Source organism: Hydra vulgaris, chromosome 07 (assembly GCF_038396675.1).
Source record: "Hydra vulgaris chromosome 07, alternate assembly HydraT2T_AEP".
In the NCBI taxonomy this organism is placed as follows: domain Eukaryota; kingdom Metazoa; phylum Cnidaria; class Hydrozoa; order Anthoathecata; family Hydridae; genus Hydra; species Hydra vulgaris.
The window spans coordinates 16,162,168-16,185,619 of record NC_088926.1 but is presented as its reverse complement, the minus strand read 5'-3'; the positions used below and the strand labels follow the sequence as shown (position 1 = coordinate 16,185,619).

General features: G+C 28.5%; 1 protein-coding gene across 1 annotated transcript in view; it reads left to right on the top strand.

The window, feature by feature from the left end:
* The first annotated feature begins 1,711 nt into the window (after nucleotides 1–1,711).
* Nucleotides 1,712–23,452, top strand: part of LOC100215636 (ATP-binding cassette sub-family D member 3) — a 77,386-nt gene continuing 55,645 nt past the window's right edge. The window contains exons 1-5 of the mRNA XM_065802006.1: nucleotides 1,712–1,818; nucleotides 1,950–2,062; nucleotides 5,399–5,549; nucleotides 10,972–11,008; nucleotides 11,112–11,155. Coding sequence (XP_065658078.1) covers nucleotides 5,410–5,549; nucleotides 10,972–11,008; nucleotides 11,112–11,155 — 221 coding nt within the window. The 5' untranslated portion in view covers nucleotides 1,712–1,818; nucleotides 1,950–2,062; nucleotides 5,399–5,409. The remainder of the gene's footprint in view (nucleotides 1,819–1,949; nucleotides 2,063–5,398; nucleotides 5,550–10,971; nucleotides 11,009–11,111; nucleotides 11,156–23,452) is intronic.

The following is a 23,452-nucleotide window of genomic DNA, read 5'->3' as shown; positions in this document are numbered from 1 at the left end:
TTTTTTACACGAAATAAAAATACTTTTACATATTATGAGGTGATTCAACATTGTTTCATAAAACTTGGTCGTTAAAAAAAAGAAAGTTTACATATTGTGGTAAAGTTATACACTATATAGTAAGTAGATAAACAACATTTGTTAACTAACACCAAGAAAATTAAGATCATAAGTGTAATATACAAAGCCAAAACTTTATTATGTAAATAATCAAAAATAAGTTTATAACTTTTTAGAACTTTTTTTTTACCCTCAGCTGACCCTTTAAAAAATAAATGAACTTAGGTTTTAAAGTAACTTAAAAGTTATTGGTTTTATTTACTTTTTAAAAAAGGCCACCCGAAAGTACCCTTGATTACACACTATATTCCATATATCAAGAAAATTTTCTCGAAAAGTATTCTTAAATGAACAAGAGTTTTGTAAAAGTTTGAGAAAGAGTTGTGATTTAAAATAAAAATTACGTGAGTATAAAAATAAGTATAAAAAATAACGTTTTTTAACAAAAAACCTTTTCGGTACTCCCCCCCCCCCTCCTTCCAGTTTGATGTAAAAAGGTACTTTTTTAACCAAGTTTGAGGGAAAAAAAAGTACTGAAAAATAAGAAATACGAAGGAAACAAAAATTAAAATTTTAAAAAATTAAGAAAAGAAAAAAAAGGAACGAGAAATGAATGAAAAAATGAAAAAGAATGAATGAGAAACAAAATTATGTTGAATTAAAAATAAACAAAAGTAAATAATAAAAAAGAAACGTTTTTTTATGTTTTTTAACATTAAACTTAACATTAACTTGTTTATATGAGTTTGACCTTGATTTTATGAAAAGTCATTTTCTATTTTTTTTCAACAATTGAAAAAGGATCAGATCGCAAAATATTTAACTAAATCAGCATAAAATTTTGTTAATGAAGGGTCCTGGTCATAATACTTTACATGCGACGCCGATAAGGAAGGTGTTTAGGTTTTGCTTGTTCGGTCATTACACATTCGGTGTGAGCAGTGACAGATACAGGAAAATTTGGTGTAAAGAGTGGGGGGGGGGGGGCGATGTTGAGATTTTTTTGCATTTTGTACCACATTTGCGTCTTCTAAAAATATAATGTCCTCAATTTTTAGAATTTTTAGTACATTCAGATTCTGGTTAAGGGGGGGGGGGGTATGCATACCCCATTCTTCCACCCCCCCTGGATCTGTCACTATCTGTGAGTGCGTTTGGTTAGTTTAGGTCTTCTTGGAGCACTTAATACTTAAAAAAAAAAAAAAAACAAAGAAAAAAAAAAAAAAATTAAAATCTTGTTGCTAACGACTTACCCTAATAAAAAAATCAAAAAAACATTGAAAAAACAAAAAATAACAAACAAATTAAGTAAACATTAGTTCAGATGCTATATCCTGGGTAAATAAAATCAATAAAAATAAAACTTATAATAAAATCAATAATAAAAATAAGTATAGAAAATTGTCGCTGTAAAGCATCAGTACTTGCTGGGTGCAATTGGAGTTATATATACAACGCTAAATTCATGTGGTGCATGATGACTTATTGCGGTTTAAAGTTTAAAATTCTTCATGTTTAAATTTTGAAAAAATAAGTTTACCCGATATAAGGAAAACCTTATTAAAGTTAAAACGGATGAGAAGCAAATCTTTTATTGATTTTTTTTTACTATAGAATTTTAAAAGTTTAATAGTTTTTTCGGAATAATACTGTATGAAATTGTTTTTAATAGATACTAGAGAATTTATATGATAGCGTTTAAAAACATAGCTTTTTTACTGCTAATGTAGGTTTTATTAATACCAAGAGATCATACAGGTTTTATGTTTTCATGTACTTAAAGTTCTTTGTTTTAGAATTAAATATTGTAAATTTTAAAGATTAACTTTTTTATAATGATAGATGATCTTAGTTTAAAAAATATTAAATGTTTAGCGCATTTTATTTAGATATCGTGTTTTTTTCCGTGACACCTGTAGTTGTACTTCCTTCAATCAATCAATTTGACAGAAAATTGGCCATTAACAAATAGTTTGAAAAGTCCTTTACAAATAGTTTAAAAGTAATTTTAATTTAATACCATCAAATAAAATGAATGATGTAAACAATGTTAAAAAAAAAAGAGAAAAGTTTAACGGCAACAATAATAGCAAAAATATGATTACGTAATAATAAATCAATAATTTTTGAGTAAAAATTGTTTATTGTTGCTTGTCAATAAGACTGAATATATATTCATAGAAAAAAAGCAAACAAACAAATAAATTACTGCAAGCTAAAAAATTAAAAAACATGTTTAACATGTTTGTTAATATATTAAATAAACATGTTTAACATGTAACAGTTACGTACACTTTAAATAAACTTTTACACCCATGAATATAAAGAAAAAATAGCAAATTTAAATTAGTATTATGAATCAACAACACTCAAATATAAGTATGTAGCAAATGCATACACAATACACACACAGAAGCAAATACATACACAATGCATACAGAGAAGCAACCACACACAATATGTTAACACATTCCCAATTATTTCTGAATTTTCTGAAAAGTTGTTTAAAATAATGTTTTAAAAAATAAATTTTTAAAGTCATTAAAAGATAAATTTAAAAATAATTAGTTTAAGCAAAAATAAAATACCATTTGTAAAACAATTTTAGTTGGACTAAACATGTTTATTATAAACAAATTCTTTGTTAAAATTATGTTAAAATAATTATTATATAACATTGAAGAAATTGTGAAAGAACTCTCACATTCAAAGTTTAATTACTAACATATTTCAAACAGTTTATAGATTTCTTGCTTAGCACCACCTCGTGAATGCATAGCAAGATTAAAGTAGATACTGCCATAGTGGCAGCTTTTTTCCTTTTTTTCTGTTCAAATTTTTCTATTGTGTGTAAATAGAGTGTATTTTTAAAATATGTTTAATATATTAGTTTTAATTTGTTTGTAAATAATCTTTCTTGTCATTTTTTTTTTTTTTTTTTTTCTAAAACATTTTTATATCAATGAAAACGTTTTAGAAAAACAAAGAAATTTTCCAAATTTAAGTAATTAACCTGATTATTTACCTGGTATGGCCATACCAGTATTGCTAGAGCAATCCAGTTATGACCAATTGAGCTATGCAGATGTTAGTCCATAAAGAAGCCCATCCTTGTTGTGCATAACTTATTAAGTTTTGATTTGAAACAATTTAAGGGAAGTGACTATTATCATTATCAAGTGAGTTCCAGCGGTTGACTACACACTCTGAAGAAATATTGCTTGACCAAAGTTGTGAATCTATGCTTAACCAATATAAATGGGTGACCTCTTGTTCTTTTGTTTGTGGCTAATTCAAAAAATTTTTTATATGAAATAGTAGAAGCCCATGCAACATTTTGTACACTTCTATTAAATCCGATATGTTTCTTTGTTCCTCAAGTGTCCATAGACCTAATTTAAGTATACTGTCTGTATACGATAGATATTCTACTTCTACTACCATTTTACTAAAACGGTATTGTATTTTTTTAATTAGTTCTTTATCTTTGACATAAAAAGATGACCAAATAGATGTACAATATTCTATGTATGGACGAACTAACAATTTATATAGTTTCATTATAATATCAGATTGTTTATAGGCAATTGTGCGATTTATTATTCCCAGAATTTTGCGTCGCCATACACTGGTTAGATGCTTCAAATCATGAGATATCACAACCCCAAGGTCCTTTTCAGTCGCAATTTCTTCTAAAATAACCCGTTTATACTGTATTCATAACCAATATTCTTTTTTCCAATGTGCATAACTTTGCATTTTATAATGTTAAATTGCATTAGCCATTCAATAGACCACTTAACAAGCTTTTGGAGATCTTTTTGGAGTTGCAACCTATCACTTCTGGTATTAACTTTAGAGAATATTTTGGTATCATTAGCAAATTTTAATATAAGGTTTAAGTAAGCAGACATTTATATCATGGTTTACACTACGTATGCATAAAGAAAATTTTTATATTTTAGCTTAAAAAGTCATTATTTTATTAATCCTGAAAGTTATCTTTGTTAACATTTTTGCATTTTAATGATTCATAATGAAGTTATGCATTTTTTTTAGGTATTCTTTTTGTGATGGTGTATTCCACATGCAGTGGTTACAAAATTTGACTTGAATGAACTTTTTTAAATTTTTATATGTGGATGCTTTATAACTTTCAATGAAACATGAGTTCTGTGACCATCTATTACAAGATTTTTGTTTAGATCACTGAATAAAGTAAAAATTGTGTTTTCTCTATCTATTTTAAATCTGATCCTTTATATACTTTGTACTTGGACCACCTTTGTCCTATGATTATTATCATGTTGTTTTTTATAATTATTGAATTACTTGGTAATTAAATTTAATGTGCAAGATGCACTCAGCTTGATGCTAAGTCTGCTTTTTTAATCACTACCTAATATTTCTTTTGCTTTTTTAAAAATATACTATCATAAAATGCTTTTGTTTTATGTTTTTTAAGTACTGTTAAACAATAGAAAATATATTGGCTTGCATCAGACCAGAACTCCAATCTCTGAAAACTTTAGTTTAATGCATCAACAACTTATCAGTTTCCACTGATAAAGCTGTTGGCCTTCTGATTCTGTGTTGACATCTACCTCAAAAAGCTTTTGCTTAAAAAAAATTCATCATGTCAAAATGTCATCAGACAAAAATACCTTTTACACGTTTTGATAAAGTTCTTCTCTAAAAAGAACTATTTTTACAATGTTTAATAATAATTTTTTTATATATATTCCTAAAATAGTGATCAAACACTAATTTATTTTAAATGAAATTTCTAGTTTTCTTTCTTAACTTTAAAATTGTCAAAATATAATTTGAATATAATTTCTATTCATTTTTATATTGATAATTTTTTTATTATAAACTATATAATTTTTTTAATTTAATTTACTTTTATTCTTGATTGGAACATATCTGCATCATAATATAATTGATTTTTGATTTTTTATACATCCTTATAAAAGCAACATTTACTAAAACTCTGAGTTTCTGAGCTATCTATCAAAGTGATAATCAAAATTTAAAGTACATTATATAATCTATAAATTATCAAAATAACAGTAATTAAAAGTACAAGATTATATAATCAATCAGTTATCAATTGTGGTTTTAAGTTTTACATTTTGACTTGTGGTTTTAAATTTACTTAAGTTTTAAGTAAATTTTAAACTACAAGTAATAAATTTAGTAATTAATAAATGCATTTAATCTCAGTAACTATTGATAATGTTAATAATATAATCAACTATTAATATTGAAATATTTAATGCTTTTTTGTAAAAAGTAATTTTTACTTTATGTTGAGTAATTTTTTTTATATGTTAAGTATTAACTTCAATGGCCAACAGCTGGAGTAAAGTTCTTTCTCAAACAAACAGCAACTTAACATCAAAAAATATTTTGCTTGTTGCTTCTATATTTGCATCAACTGCAGCGGTTGTGTGTGGATTTAGATGGAGCAAAAAAACACCAAAGTGGTCAGTAAATTTTGATATTACTGCAATAAATGTTTTTTTTCTTGGTTAAAATAGCATTAACCTTTTACTTCAAATGAAATGAATTGTGTAAAACAAATGGTTGTGCGGGCTAGCTGTAAGCAGTTTAATTTTTTGCATTTTAGATCATTGCAGATTGTTGAAATTGAAAAATTTAGTTATAAATGATTGAAGAAATTAAAAAACTGTAGAAATTTAGTTATTTATATCTTTTATTTCAATAATTACATTATACTTTTTAAATGTTGATTGAAAAGTTAGTTGTTCAAAGAATAAAAGACAAATACTTATTTTATGAAATTTTTTATTATTGCTTCGACTGATTTACTTTTTTTTCATATTGAAGGAAAAAATTTTTTGATTTGACCTGTATGTAAAAATAATTGATCTGTTATTCACCTGCCTAAGGCCAAGGGTGGCCAATCAGGCATATGATGAGAATCAAACTTTGAACTTCTTTTTTACAAAGCAAGAAGCTCTTGTGTCTCCCTTCATAGGAGAGGTTTTGAGTTCGATTGAGAAATTATCACTACACCACAACCACATAAAAAGTGCTCTTGCATAGAAATCAAGATTTGATATATACTTATTTTTCATTACAAATTACAAATACATCACAAATTTTTCAAAGCAATTATTTTAGTTTTTTTTTTGAAAAATAATGGAGGATCAATAGTAAAATGTTTTTATTCTTTTTGTGAAGTGAACAACATTTTAAACAATTGAGCAAGAGTTGTTGGTGTTGTTAAATTTTAAAGTTGACAAAACATTGAGTTTATTGTTGCCTAATGTTAGATGATGTAGGCTGGAAAGAGGATAACAAAGCAAGCTTTGATAATGGTTTTTAATGTTTAATTTTAATTAATTTTTTTCTGAATTCATGATTTGAATTATTAGAGTGAACTTGACTCAAATATACTATTATGCTGACACTATTATGCTGACAGCTTAAAGACACACACTGTGTCCATTATTTGTTCTTTTTCTATTAATGTGATCTTTGAAGATATTTATCAAGACAGCATAGGCTGCATTTGATGGAAGTGTGTACTATGCATTTACCACGCGGTCAGTGAAGAAACGCTTCCTCTCTTTGCAATTTTTGACTACTTGGTTAGTTAATCATTGCTTGTGCCCTCATAGGCAATAATTCAATATTGATAGCACACATACCTGTGGTACGGTGAGTTCAATTATTTTGATACCATGTACAATTAAATTCCTGAATCAAATCACCTCGGTTTCTTCTTTCTTCAAGAGTTGTAAGTCCAAAGATACGGAGCCTCTTTTCATATGATTTAGGCTTGATTTCTGTGATTTTTTTTGTTGCTCTTTGCAGAATACAAGACTTTCCACAATAAAAGACCTCAATAAAAGTTTTTTTGAGAGAGCATAATTGGCTCTTGCTGCTGCTGCTTCTACTTGATATTTCACTTTCAAATCATGAAAAACGAACATGTATTACTTAGCATTTTTCTACTTTCAGCTCCATGAGCCTTTTTTTAGATCAACATTCTACTTTGTCTATGTCATTTTGTAACATTACAGCGTTTGTCTCGCTCTTTATTATGCCTAAAATCTTGCTGTTGTCTGTATATTATTCAATAAATTGTTTACATAAAATATAAATGATAGAGATCCAAGCACTTAACCCTGTGGAACACCACTTGTGACTTTCTTCCAATCTGATTTATGATTACCAATTGTTACCCTCTATTGTCGGTTTGCTAGCCAGTTAGCTATCAATACGTATGTTTTAAGCTTATTTAGGAGCCATTTGTGGGATACTTTGTCAAATGCCTTTGCAATTTCCCTAGGTTATGCCTTATGGCATAACCTAGGGAAATTGCTTTTGCTTGCCTAGCTTCTAATAAATTAGTGGCACAACTTCGCTTCAGAAGAAAACTGTACTGATCTTTGGTGATTAAGTTATTTTTGATGCAATGCTTCATTAGTATACGAACGTGAACGAAATGTATGTGAATGAAACTCTCCATCAATTTTCAAGGGACAGTTGTGAGAGATACCGGCCGATGCTGTTTTTTTCAATTGCTCCCTTTTCTTAAAAATCAGTGCGACATTTAACTTTCTCCATAATTCAGGTATTTGACTTTCAGCAAAAGATTTTTGGAATATGAGTGTGAGTGGCACAGCCAAAGCAGGGAAACAGTTTTTTAACACCCGGGGTACACTCCATTATAATCTTTGGATTTTGATTCAACCAGATTTTTGAGCTTTTCTTGAAAATCTGATGGTTTTATTGAGAATTTATTCATTTCACATTTGACTTTTTGAATTCCAGGATTTGTTTGTTTGTATCTGTGATAAATACCGAATGAAAATATTTATTTATTATGTGGGCAATCTCTTCTCCGTTTGTATTAATTTTACTTTCATTATCTTCTAGAGATCTTATTGACTCTTTTGTCATTTGCTTATGTCTTACATGTTCATGTAAGTTAAGAGTCTGATTTAAATCAATTGGCAATTTTTTTCATATTCTTTGGTTGCTTTTTGAACTACCTTGGTTATGCTTTTACATGCAACTTGATGTTCTTTTTTGATTGCTTTGTGAGAATTATTGCCCATTTTAAGATACTTGCTCCAGAGTATTCTTTTATTTTTAACCATCTCCATAACCTTTAGCATGTTCCATAAATGGTTTTGTAGTAGATGGAATGGAAAAATCAACTGCTTCATTATACTTGTTGATAAATACTAAGTTTATCATTCACCGAAAAGTTTTTTAGTTGTGTTGAAATAGTTTTATACTCTGCTCTACTCCGGATGTATCTTTTAATTTTCAAGTTTTTTTCTTTTGTATAGTTTACTGTGAATGATTCAATTATAAAACAGTGAGATTGGCCTGCTGGTGTATGACCTAACAATTCATTCTTTTCTGTCCTCCAAATATGTCTGGGTCATCCATGATAATAAGTTCAAGTGTGCTCTTTGAATCCTTGTTTCTTGAGTTATGATATGTTGGGAAGGTCACTACTTGAGTGAGATGACTTTCAGTTAAACATTTCTGAAATTTAAAAGTCAGTTTGTTATTCCTCTTATATGTGGGCTATGGTAGCTCTTCCGCAACCAATGTCAAGTTCATCGAAGGTTGTATGGCTAAAATTAAAATCTTCATAGACATAGATGTTACTGAACAGCCTAAAGATATTAAATTGTCTTTGGCTACATTTATTGAGTAGGTTAATAGTTGTGTGGTTGGTAAATACATCCTAAAAGGAAAGATTCATATCCTAGATTTATGATGCACCATACTTGTTCAATATTTGCTGAGTTAAGTTGTTTCCATAGCTTGAAACTCATCTTTTATGTATATTACCACACCACCTCCTCGTCCATCTCAATCTTTTTGGTAAATTTGATAGCCTGCTAGTTTTGTGTCAGATATATTTTTGAACCACAACTCAGAAAAAAATTGTAAATCTGTTTTTTTTTCTATTGGTTCAGCTACAGTTCTAGTTACTAGTTCGTCTCTTTTGGAGTCTTAAGAATGCATGTATTGTTTGCCCAAAATTTTAATTTTTTTATTGCATATGTTTGACTTTGATTATGCTAAAATTGACTAGTATTTAGAATGTTTATGTTTCAAAAGCGGTGGATTTGGGTGGCGCTTGGGTATTTGAGTTGTTTTAGTTGGTTGTATTGGTTTTAGATTTTCTTGCAGATTTAATTTGTGAGCTCTGTTCTTTTGAGATCCTGAGACATTTCTTTTATTAATGCATTTTGTTTAGCATCGATGGAATTGAGAACTACCTGATTTACTCCTATTAGTTTTTGTTTGAAAAGTTTATTTTTTATTATTTGGTTATGTTTTTTTTTGATATTGGCGTACATGTGCAATATTATTCTGGTCAACATCAATGGTTTTAAAAAACTCTTTGACTAGTTCCTCATCCTTCCTTGTTGAAATTACTCTTGAAATTACTAAGTTTGATTCTCTCTTTTTTCTTGTCTTCATTTCTGCAACAGCTTAAGATTAAAATTTTTATTTCGATTATTAGATTTTACCTCGACTTTATTTAACAAGAGTAGAAGCATATGTTCTCAAATGTTGTCAGTTGTTATTATTGTTGCTGGTGCAGCTAATCTATTGTTGTTGTTGCTGTTGTTTTTGATGTTGTTGTTGCTGTTGCCATTGTAGTTAGTCCGTCATGATGCTTGCTGTTCTACTTAGAAGCTCGATTTTCTTCTTTAAATAGCTTACTTTGATATCATTTTAATGCCTAATTTTGTTTAAGGCAATTTTTTACTTTGATCATTTCAACTGTTTTTTGTCTATAGTTCTTGTCAAGGTGTCAGTACTTGTTGCAAGTTGTATTGCTGCTGTTGTGGCTTCATTGACTATGGCGTTGGCTGTTTTTAGTTTGATGTCAGTTATTACGCAGTTTGATTATTTAAGATAACTTTAAAATATTTTAATAAATTTTTCTTTTTAAATAATAATAATAACAATGAAAATAATAAAGATAATAAAAATAATAATATATTTATAATTTTTACAAACTTAAAGTCTTGTTTAAATTTTTCAGAGTAATGAAAGCACAACTAAAATGTATTACGTCAAAAAGCAAATAACAAAGGTTTATTTGTAAATATAAAAATTTTTACATCAATTAGCGATAAACAAAAATCTATATATAAACTAAAAGAAAAAATAATATTAAGATAACAAAAAAGTATAAGAGAAAAAAAAAATTATTTTTAATTTAATGCTATATATAGAAATATGAAATTTTGAAAAATCTTGAAGTGCTATGCAATTCTTTTATTCTATATTCAGCACAAAAAATCCTTGTTCAAATAAAAACTTTATTTTTGTGACTGCAAATGCTTTAACATAAGCATTGTTATTACAACATTTTGCCAACTAATATCTTTGAGTATATTGATTATATATTTTGTAATATTCTGAAACTTTAAAATTAAAACCTCCAACAAGCATTCATTCTATATTTTAATGAATTGTTGAAGATTAGCAAGAAATAGAAATAATTGTAGAAAATTCAGAGCTGAATCTTCAAAGCTGGAATTGTAGAAAATTTGGAGCTGAAGCTATAAAGCTGGAGTTGTAGTAAAATCAGAGCTTCAAACCTAGAATCATAGAAAATTTAGAGCTAAAGCTGAATTGTAGAAAGCTAAAGCTGAATTGTAGAAAATTTAAAGCTGAAGCTACAAAAATTTTTAATTTAAAAGTTTTAACTTTAAGAATTGATCAATAGATGGACCCAAAGCAGGAACCAAGTCATTTACTTGGCTTTTCTCTTTTATAAATAGTTTACAAATTTTATCTATACATAATATAAATTGTGAACATAATATTTATATTGTTCTGTTAATTACACCAGTAAAAATTTAATTATTTTTTGGTTTTTCAATTTAACAGGAAAAATGTTCACTCAAAACTGCATTTATCTGATGAGGTAAGAATTATTTTTAGTTCATTTAATATGTATGCAATATGATTGAAGTGTATTAAGAACTTAATAATATATATTAAATTGAATATATTTATAACATTTTTAGAATTTAAAAGCTAATAAAGGTGCTGTAGACACAAATTTTTTGTGGTGAGTAATGGATAATTAATAATAATAGTATTTATTGAAAATTATATAAGTTTTTTAAATTAAAAACTTTATTTATTATAGTTGTTTAAATACAAACAAATTAAAACCAACAAAGGGTACTTCCATGTCAAATCAGCAGGCTTATGTCACCCAATGTTTTGGATTTTGTTAATTTTTTATATGTTATAGGGTTTAAGAAAATTAGAAAAATCTGAAATTTGGAATCTGTAACTCCTTACGATTCGTGAGATATTCAGATTTCCATTTTCTTTTTTATGTTGACTCAGCATTTTTTGGAAAATGCTTTTATGTTGTTAAATAGCAATACTTTATCAATAAAATGAGACATCATCCTGAAATTTGATGCATAGACAATCTTTCACATGGCAGGTACAAATATCAAATTAAAATTTTTTTTAATCACCTTATATGGTAGTGGTGTAGTGGTAGAGCATTCGCTTCCTAAGCGAGAGGTTCCGAGTTCGATCCCCACCACGTCCCTGGTAGTACCGCGCTCGACTTGTTTCTCCGTGCAACGGCCTTGTTCGTCAAGGTTCGTGTTTCAGAGTTATAGAGTTGAGAGAGGGTTATAACCACAATTAAGTAGCCTCCTCGTCTGTAGTGGCCTTCTGGGCCTTGGGGAGGTGAATTAACAAAAAAAAAAAAAAAAAAAAAGTACATTTAAATTGAAGAAAAAAAGAAGGCATATATTTTGGGGTATTTTGATGTTCAAAATGGTGATGTCACCTTGATATATTTTTTGAGGCATTAATACAACTTACAATATAGGTATCAGTTATCACTATAAATGAAAAATAAAATATTGCGTTGAGTTAGTATACAATTCATTGCCAACTAATTTATGATAAGAATAGCTTAACTTTATGTTGTAAATAGTTATTTTTAAAGTTTTTAAGGCAATTATAAATTTATATTTTATTTTAAATTTTTTTGTAGGAAGTTGTTTTTTTTGGAAAGAGCTCAGGTTCTAGGGGAGGGGAGGAGGTGCAGTTAAGCATTTTACTAAACCCCCACCCTCCCCTTTTTTTTTTTTAAATATTAAACACACAAAAACAAGTGACCAGGATAAATTTTTTATGTGCTGAATTGTGTCAGTTACACATTCAGTAATATCTTAATTATATTTGAAAAGATAACATGGAAATATAAAAATATTGATGCATTAAAATTTTTTTTTATAGTTGTTGATGTTGTTCAAAAATTTTTGCCAATTCAATTTCTAAAATTTTGTATACACAAACATTTGTTGTAAATGGTGATTCGATGGTACATAAAACTTGATTTGATAGGACCCAACACATATCTTCTTATATATGAATAACTGCACATTGTTCTAGTCCAAGAAAAACTTGGACCATGTGCAGTTATTCATTTTATTGTGCTTTCAATGCCATCACAAGCAGATTTACCATGGCTTGTACTATGGCTTGTAGTTTTTTAATGTGAAGTTTTATATACATATATTGCACATACATATATTGCACAATATATTTTTTCATTGGTTAGTTGTTATTTTTTAATCACTGTTATCAAACTTTACTGTTAAGAATTCTTTTAAAGCAGTAATGTCAGGACATAACAGATATCGATTTAACATGCATTATGCATTATCCCTACTGCATTAAATTAAATTAATTAAATCTCTATAGTCTTTGTCAATTTTAAGAGTATCGATTAACTTAACATTATGATGAAAAGTACAGACACATTCACAGTGAGTGCTAGATGAGTTTGTGGTTACACACCTACTTGGCAAAGTCTGCAAAACTTTGAAAATCCTATGTTTAAATTAGAGTGTTCAATTTAAATGCTTCATAAAGTTCTTTCAAATTAATCAGTATTAGTCTTTTTTACAGTGTTGCCTATACTGACTATAAACTAAGTCTTTTAGCTGGCATAATTTTTGTGTACCAACTTTGATAAAATCTATGAATGATGGTCTCATCAGATTTTACCCAAAGTTATATTTTTAGCATAAAATTATTCATACATAAAAAACAACTGCAAGTTAATTCCAAATATAACATGCATTATTGAATCATTAATTATTAAATATATATATTTTGGGTTTGGTTCTAAATTAAATGATGAGTTGAAACATTTATATAAGAATTGTAAAAGTAGTTTATTTTTACAAGCGCAATAAAAAGAAGTTACAGAAATATGGTTACTTCAAGTTAAACAGGTAAAAAAAACATTTTATTGCTCAAAATAAATCAAATAACTTATAAAATTTATATTAATATAGGTTTTATTTATTATGCAATTTAGAATGATTTGTCATAATTCAAAACAAGAGCAATTTCAACTCCTGAGCCAATAAAAAATATTCCTATTTTAGAAGAAGCATTTTCAATATGCCCTCACTATTTTGCTTTTGTTGGTTTCACCATCAGATGGTTTGTCAAAAAGCTTCCTGATGATTTAAATTTGAGTTGTTAAAAAAATGTTTTATTAAGGAATAAATTTTTTATTAAAATAGTAATAAATTATGAAACTTGATTTAATTAAAGGCAAGGAATATTTTTATCCATGCAGAAAGAAAGAAAAAGTTAAAAATCTAGTTAATTATTCATTGGGAGGTAAGGGAGACTTTAAGTGTGCAGAAAAAGTGGTAGCTAATATTTTAAAACGTAAAATGGAAAGAAAAAATATTCTTAGTGGACAGAAAATAATGATTTCAACTGGTGGAAACAAACTTTCAGTTCAAGTTGGTGTATTCAAATTTTGGTTTGTAACAAAACTCTTTGCAGAACCATAGCCTCTGCATCCCTTGAAACTATTATCCAGTTACAAGTTGCAATTGATCTGAGTGATAATGGAACCAATTTATTTTTCTCCAAGCTGAGAGGCATGGGACAAAGTAGTTTTGAGAACAATATATTTGGAAGACTGAAAGAACTACAAGAAAATCTGGAGATCAATTATGATGTTCTACAAATTTTGTTCAAAGAATTAGGTGGTTGTTTGATTTGATCTTGATCTTTATAAGACTTTAGCGCAAGTGTCAATGGATTCTGGTGGTGGTTTTTTAGAAAATAGAGAAAAAAGAGACATCCGCTTTCAAAAATCAGATCTTGAATCAGGTGTTCAAAAAGTTAAAAAATGAATCATGCAATTCCATATTGTCTTCATCAATCTTTTTGTCTGGGTAAATTCGCTGTGCAAATAGGGGAGGGAATTCATGCTAAATTTAAGAAGACATGTATAGGTTATAAGAGAGATATTTCTCATACTGATCATGGTAAAAAATTAAAAAAGCAGTTTGCAGCTTTAGATCAAAAAGATTTTAGCCATAATGTATATTTAAAAGTTTGTGAAACGCTCTGTGTATTATGCATATGTAGCATAATTTTTAAGATAATATGGTAATAAAGGCTTTGTTGTTTAATCTTTTTTCTCTAAACGTTTAATTGTTTAAAAATATACGTTAATTTACTGAAAGATAAAAGCATTATGTAATCATTTATCCTAATAACTATTTATCTTATACTATTAAAAACACGCATACACAACTAATCAATTTTTTAATAATTCATACTTATGTTGTTAAACATATAGACCTGGTTGTTGCCAGTTCAAAATTATGATAATCATGCCCTAAAAAACATTTTAAGCAAGATAAGTTACAAATTTTACTAAAAAATTTAGATTTATGTTTGCGTTGGGGTTGTACTAGAAAGTTATGATAGACTCTCACCAGTATTTAAAGAACTTAATTAAGGTTATATTATTTACATTTGTAATCAAATTACAAAAAAAAAAAAAAAAATCAGAAAAAATTCTTTTTTAGAGCACACCCACCCCACCCTTTTCTAGAGGTTTGGGTGCACATAAAAAGCAATTTTTACGATTCCCCTTCATAGATTTGAATTAAGGTTTTTTTTTACAATTATTTGGTAGGTATCTTCATAGGGAACAAAAAAAAATTCAGAGTGGATGGACATAAAACCTGGCGGCCAATTTAGCACACTGTGTATGTTCTTTGATTTTCGCTACAAGAAATTTATTCACAATAGCTTAATATACTATTTTAGTCAAATACTCTTCAAATTTTTACATGCAATATTAAAATTCATATTTATTAACAGTAGTTAGAGATTAAAATGGTTAAAATGTTCTTTATAAACCCTAAACCTATGATTTTCTACTGCCTAACCTATCTAATAATAAATCTATCTAATAAATCGAATTATGCTAGCTGTTCTTTAAAGCTTACAGTTGCCTTGCAACATAATAAACTTTCTTTGTATTCTGGATGGATATTGTTTCGGTTATACCGTGATTAAAGTTTATAAAAGTCTTGATGAGCAGTCTAAACAGTTTGTTTACTACAATGTTTGAATGCTTCAATTATGTGAAGAATGTTAGGAACTGAGTTTGTATCAGCACATCTACATTTTTAAGAAGCATCCTGCATTCCTGCAAATCCTGCAAACTCAGTTAAATGCAGAGGACAGCAGGCCACTTGGCAGCTTCTATCTTAGCAGTTTTAAATATCTTGAAAAAATGATAGACAACTCCTATAGGGAGATGCAATTCCATCGGTGGGATTTTTTCCAAAATCATAGCATTGTCAGGCTACTGATAATTGGCTTTCGAATGACATTGCCAAACCAATTTGCATAAGCAACAAACACGCCAGATCGCTAAAAGACACGAAGCTAGAATTGATTGAGCTCAGTTTTTGCAAGTTTCCAGATTTGGCTAGACACTTGAATTTTACATCACCTTGTACATGACAAGAGTGCATACTTGAATGGGTTTGAAGACCACAAATTATATTTGCAACTTTCATATTACAAGCCAAAATTGGTAACTTCATTCGCATTAATCAGTGACCAGATTTGTTCAATATTGGAGTGAGTTTCTTGCAAATCTTTTGATACGGCAATAAGAATTGGTCTCTTAACTCTAATGTCTTGCCAGTCCTTCAAGTGAGAGTATGTTTTTGAGGCTGGTATCAATTCTTAACCAGTATCAACAATGCTTAAACAAAAATTGAGAAAACATTTACGGCTATCAATTCCGAGCTTAACCAAATATACACTAGAAGTTTTGCAAGATTGAATAATATGATTCACAAGACTTGATAAATCATTGCAATGAGCAACTGTACCAAAATTTCCTTTTGCCTTAGTAATTTTTAAGTTACTGCAAGTGAAGAAATCACTCAAGTTTTGACCTGCTCTGAAGAAATTCTTATAAAAATTTGGCTCTACCATCTTTTGCTCGATGTTTGGTTTACAGTTCTGACCAGTTTCTTTTAATCTGTTGTTCGATAGTTCTGTATTTAATAGCACATTTACAAGAGCAAGAGAGGTCAATTTTGGAGCACTTGATAGTGGCTGGATGCTACTTTGACTTAAAGCCAAAACATACATATTTTATTTTTATATTAGACTTTGTTCAAAAAGTTTGTTTAAAACTTTTCAAATTATTCGCTTTTAAAGTGATTAGAAACTTGTTAAAAATATACTTTGCAAAAGCTATCTTTTCTCTTTTTTTTAAAGTTTTTCTTTGAATATTTATGTAAAATTTATTTAAGTATAAGTATTTACCTGGGGTAATTGTAAGTGGAGGCCCATCAGATGCTTTAGCAAGTCAAATAGTTCCTTCAGCGGATAGTTCTTTATTGGAAATAACTCGAGATGCAATTTGTTCAGCTGCTCTGGCATCTTTTGCTGCTAAAGATTAAAGGTTTTCCCTGAACTTTATTTGGGAGCATTTGATGGGGAAACCTTTTTCTCAAAGGCAGAAGCATGTGCTGCAATGTACATTTGGTTTTTTTTTCAATGGTGGTTTGCTCTTAAAGAGGATGTTTTTCTTGCAGCTTTAATTAAACAAAATGGCAGATTAGGCAATAACACATTGTGCCTCTTGTTTCAGGTCTCACTTGTATTGAATTGAAACTAAACAAAGAAAGTAGTATAATTTCTTTCCCCTCTTGTTTTCTGCACAAAATTGTCTTACATGATTCGCATAGTCTTTGTGGTACCCGAGAATCATTGATATTGATCTTTGTCTTGTACAGCTAGCATATTAAATCTGCTTGGAAAGCAGTAAGCTTTCATTTTTTCAGACAAAGAAGCACACAAATTTTTCGATTTTCATTGTGAACCTTTGCTTAATTTAACATTTCACTAAATCCAACTTTACTAAATCAAACTATCCCTTTTACAAAACCTGAGTTTATATTGGATAACAATTCATAACTACCTACAAATATTATTGATTACAAACAATTAAAATCAAGGAAATACTTACTTAAATTACAAGAAAATTATTCTTACATAACTCTTTCCTCTAAAGGAAATAATTATTTAAATTAATGGCATTTGTCATACTTATTGACAATTTTGAAAGGATTTTATTTGATGACATAAGATTCCTACATAAGATTTTTACTGCTTTTCAAAGGACTATTCTCTCTTTCATAGGATTTTCCTCTGACTGCCCCTTCAAACTTTTTATTTGTCAATTATTTTAGTTATCTCATTTTTATATTTTTTTTATGTAGGTATCTTTATAAAAGCTTTTCAACCATTTTTTATCATTTTCATTATACCTTAAAAAATGGTGATATTTTCACGCAATGCATAAGCCAAGTTAAACCACGCTTTAAATAGCAAATCAATATTTTGGTCTATAAAATAAAAACGGTAGTTAGCGCAATAAAACAATTATAACAAAAATTATTGGTATTACATAGTAGAACACTCATGTAACCATTATCTCTATCACCCCATATAAGTGGTGCTCTTGGGTCAGCTAGGTTGGCATTATCAGGATTCATGCTAATTGTTTAAAACCCATGTTAATGTTACATTTAACGTTTTATTTTACAAAAAATAGTGTTTTTTTAGTCAATTTTGCAACCATATTTAACAAAAAATGATTTTCATGAAGGATTTTACTTAAATTTTCATTAATCAACACACTCTACACTCTAAAACTTCAAGTATTTTCACAGATTCAGTATCTATTTATTAAAACTGGAATATAACTTTCTATGCTGCTTGATGCTATGCAACAACTACTCTCTTTTTTCAGTATCACTTGTAATGATTGTAGTAAAATCTAAGTAACTTAACACCACGCTCTTAACTTGACACCACGCTCTGCTTAATTGTTGACAATTTTTACTGTGCGAACAAATTACTCTGCAATCATGGTCCAAATACCATTGTTCAACTTATTACCTCAACTTGCTCAACTAGTTTGGAAATCCAGTCTGTGCTCACATTCAAAATGTGGAACAATAAATGAGATTTAGGCCCAATAAGACTTGTCAAAGTTGTTTCATGACTAATTTTGAAAACTGGTTTATTAAAGCAGAAGTTTTCTGGTATTTGAGTCAAAAGCAACTTAACTGACATTACTTTTTTTAGTGCTTTTGTCATAAAGGGTGTTTACTAAACAAGGCAAACAAATGACTTCTTCTGACAAATACCACTGATGATTGCAGAGCTTCTTAATTACAACATCAACAATATCTTTGTCAACATCTTTAAAATCATGCCATGAACTGGAAACTGTTTATAGGTGCATCTGCTCCACAGGATGCTTTCATCCATGCAGGAACATAGAAATGAGCTATATTCCATTGATTCTCATAAGTTTTGCAACCATATTATCATCATATATCATATCTGTTTGGAAAACATATACATCTTTCCAACAGCATATATTGACCAAAAACAGTATATGATTTTTGGCCATTCAACATGCCTGATGCATAGAACCCAGTTTTGAGAAAGTTGGCGCCATGTGCAGGAATTTCACCCAGGATTATCAGAGCATTTTAAGCAGATTCATAATAATCATCTTTTGGAAAAGTTGTTAAATTATTGCAAAATAACATTACTGCAAGTAATAATGATTTGTTTTCAGTTTCCAGTTCTTAAATTGGTTGATTTTTATCCAGTTTTGACCATGCATCTTTTAAGTTTCAAAACTTATTCAACCTGTTCTTCTCTTATAACATTTCCAACTTGCACTGTTCTCTTTCTGTAATTTTTACTTTGTGCTTTCTTGCAAGTTTCAACTTTGGTTTCAAATATTTTATCATGTCCACCTATGCATGATCTCCTTTCCTGTTGTGGTCCAAATTGAAATTGATATCATCTTGTTTTTTTCAGTCTGAGAAAAATTTGGTTTTTTTTATTTCATTGATGGTGTCTGGTGCACCAATGTCAAAAAAAGAATCCAATTGTTTAATAAAATTTGCTCTCCTGTTACCAGGATCATTTATTTTTCCTTTTTTTTTTCATCAAGCTCTGCCATTCATTTCAAAGTTTCATGACATTAATCATGCAATTCTGTCTTGCTTAAGTTTTTATGTGCCATATTCCAGGTTGATTATTGAAGGACGATTAACTAGAAATCTGTTAAATTTTTTGTCACAGGTCTGTCTGCTGTTGCTTTATGCAAGCTAGGGTTCTAATACTACTTCAAGGGGTATTACTAATATTGCTTCTAGTCTTATCCTGGATAAGTGGACCTTCTTTTAGTTCATCAGGCACTTCAGTACTTCATTATGAGGGTGACTGCTCACGTTTCTTACTACTTCGAGTCAATATTTTTCCAATATAATTAATGCCAAAATTAAATTGATTCTTTCATAAAACAGTGCTAAACCTTAAGCAGTAGGAGACTGGAAGCAACTGGAAGTTTACATGTACTTAAGGTAGTCTAAATAAAATTTCAGTTTGATATTTTTATTTGCCATGTTTAAGATCGTATTTGTACCAAATTTTAGGATGATCCTTCTAACCTCATTTTGTTCATAAATATTGCTATTTAACAACAAGAAGTCAGCGTAAAAAAGAAAATTGATTCCTGAGTATCTCAAGAATAGTAAGGAGTTTGAGGTTTCAAATTTCAGATTTTAATAACATATGAAAAAGTTAGCAAAATCCAAAACATGAGGTAACATTTTTTTTTCCTGCTAATTTGACATGGAGTTTTCCCAAAAAAACTAAAATTTTGAACTTTTTTTAATTTTCAGTATGAATTTCTTAAAAACAAAAGTCAAAGGCCATTTAAACCTCCCATTGGACATTCTAGTATTTGTATTTGGAAAAAACTTTTAGTAAAAGTTTAAAGAGTAGAAAAGTAAGGCAGAATAGTAATAACAATAAAAAATAAAAACTTACCCTTTAAATGTACTAAATCAAGAGAAAAAATACTTTCATATTTACGCTCTAGAATAAGTAAACGAATTTTAATAATTAAAAACAGTGAACCTTGTGGTTTTGGCACCACCTCTAGTTGGGACGGGTGGCTTGATGGTTTTGCCAACTTAAAAAAAAAATTTAAAAATCCTCATATTCTACCATTTGCCAACTAGGGATAAATAGTCCAAAAATATGGAAACCATATATACAATTGATTGCTAAATTAGCATCTGCTAAGCTTGCTTTTCTTAATTATGTTTGCCATTTTTTTACTCATGATTCCATTCTCTACCTCTGCAAAACTCTTATTTGCCTCTTTAATACTGTCATAATGTCAAACTGAGCCTCTCTCTGATTGTCATAAAGTTGTATCTCTTTCTCTTTTTTACAAATACTATTATGGTTGCTTTTTAAAGGAGCTATCATATCCAGTTTCAGTAACCAAAACTCATTCTCACTTGACTTGTCATTTCCTGCATGCTCTAAAAACTTCTATTATATATTGGTTAAACATGATGAAATTCAGCACCCTTTAATTGTCGATTAAGCGAAAACTACTTAACAGATTTTTGTAATTTTTTGATACAATGAAGCTAATTGAATTATTTGTTGATTTCAATAATTTCTTACATTTTTTATTGGACGCTTAGATAGAAACCGAATATCTTTGGGAGTACTTGACATCATCTGCTGGGAGTTTTGAGGCGGCTATACATTTTTTTTTTTCTTTTAGCTAATTTTTTGCTTTTCAATATGATTCCTTTTACAAATGACCAATAACTTTCAATAACTCGCTGCTCAGGACAATTTGTATATATATATATATATATATATATATATATATATATATATATATATATATATATATATATATATATATATATATATATTGTAACAGCTTTCAAAAATATTTGTCTTTTTTTTTCAACTAAATTTTGTTTTATTAATTCTAATGATTCTTATACAAAGTTCATTAAAGAGGAGGGCTTCCCAGCTTTTTTTCTTCAAGACTTTTTTTTTATTTTTGTACAATATACATATATTTGTACATATACATAAATAAAATTACAGTTTAAAAGCCTGGATATAAATAAACAAAATCAACAATAATACAATGAGTATATCAAAGTCTATTTGAAAAGTTTTTTTTTTTTAATCAAAAAGACCTAACATTTTTGTAAAATAATTTTAGCATATCATCTAATATGAGATCAAATTTCTTGTGGATAATGTTAGGCTTCATGATCAAATTTAAATCTTTAAGAATTTTAACCCAAATTAGTTTAACAAAAGTAAGCAAAGGAAGGGAAGTTCTTTATATTTCCAACATTCACAAGTAAATCACCCCAGTATTTAAACTAACTGATAGAAATTACAACTTATTAGGGTTTGGATTTTGTTGATAAAACTTGAAATTTGATATTTCGTTTAAAGATAAGCAATAATCCTTTCTATTCTGATGTCACAAGAATAGAACGTTTGTCATCAGCGAAGTTGCAGATGTTTTAATAAGTAAAATAAAATCGTTTATAAATATTAAAAACTTAATTATTAGAAAAAACGACTCAAACAAATGAATTAGAATAACAAAAATTTATCTTTGTCGAAAACCAAGTTTTTATCCAATTATTGTATGTAAATTGCAAGATTGATTGGTGCCACAACTTAGGTGTTGTTATAAAACATGCACCCAAAAAATCATGGGTTTCCCTAACTTGCATGGATACAAAACTAGAAACAAACAAAAATACATTAAAAAAATCAGTTAGATAAATATATATATATTTTTTTTCAGTAAAGCTACACCTATATTAACAAATAGAAAAAACAATGTTAATTAACCAACAAACAGAAAAAAACAATGTAATCCACTTAGCAAACAAAAAACAATATTATTCAATAATGGCTTGACTTATAGGTTGTTTAACAACAAATCCAAATAACTTTCTTAATTGTTAAATAACTAGATCCACATGAACATCAAAAAGCTGATTCGTTGGCTTCTTTTGCTGTGAGCTGGCTTCTTCATTTTGTTAAAGTTGGTACTTTTAATTTTGCACCAACAATTTAATTTAATAAAAAAGCCTTAATCTGCTAGTATACGAACACCAGTTTGAAACATGTTGAGAAAACCTTACTCTATGGTAATCTGCTTGTCTGAAACATGGAGTTTCCCCAACTTTCAAAACAAAAAACTTGCAGAACCTATTGGGTGATGCTACTAAGATATTTAATGGTATTACTATTTTTGTACTCTGACCACGACCAAGCTATAGAGTTTAGTCCTTTGTATAAATATTTCAAAACAATAATAGAAACACACCTTTTTTTCTAAATATTTTTGATGCCAAACCTTTGGATTTTTGCAAAGCTTTTAAAATAATTTATAATTCTTTCTAATTTTTCAAAAGTTTTTAACTCTTCTACCAGTGTAAAGTTTTAATTGTAACAGGTTGTTCTAAATGCAATTTGCTTATCATATATTCAAACAAATTTGTGTAAACTTTGTGGGAGACTTTTCCTTGTGTTCTTTATGGTATATGTAGAAATTTACTTATTCTTTTTTGATATTTTTTGATATTGTGGATGAAAAAAAAAAAAATTCATAGCTGCCTCATGTAAAACATCCCTGAACAGGAATGTTTGGAGTTGAAAAGTTTTGCATGAAGCCAAATCACAATACAGCAGTTAAATTATTTTAAAAGCATTAAAAGAAAATGCAGATGATTCAGTAATCAATCATCTGTATTTTTATTTAATGCTTTTAATTTTTCGTAAAATATCTAAGCTCTCCTTTTGTACACCATAAATACTTACAGCAGCTATTTTTATCATTTTTATTCAATTCATGTGACTTAAACTTACCCCCTAATCCTTTGCACTTACTGAAAAATTTGTTGAGGCCACATTTGGAGCCCTTAGTTATGGCTTAGGGTTTATTAATAGTAAAAAGGCATTTGCTTTAACTATTAGATTGTGTACTGAGTACTATCTATGCTTTGAGTCAAGTTCTTTAACCAATTTAAGAAATGATTAAAGTATCAAAAACTATAAAACACAAAAAACCATCGTCATCACCAAGTTCTAAATCTATCAT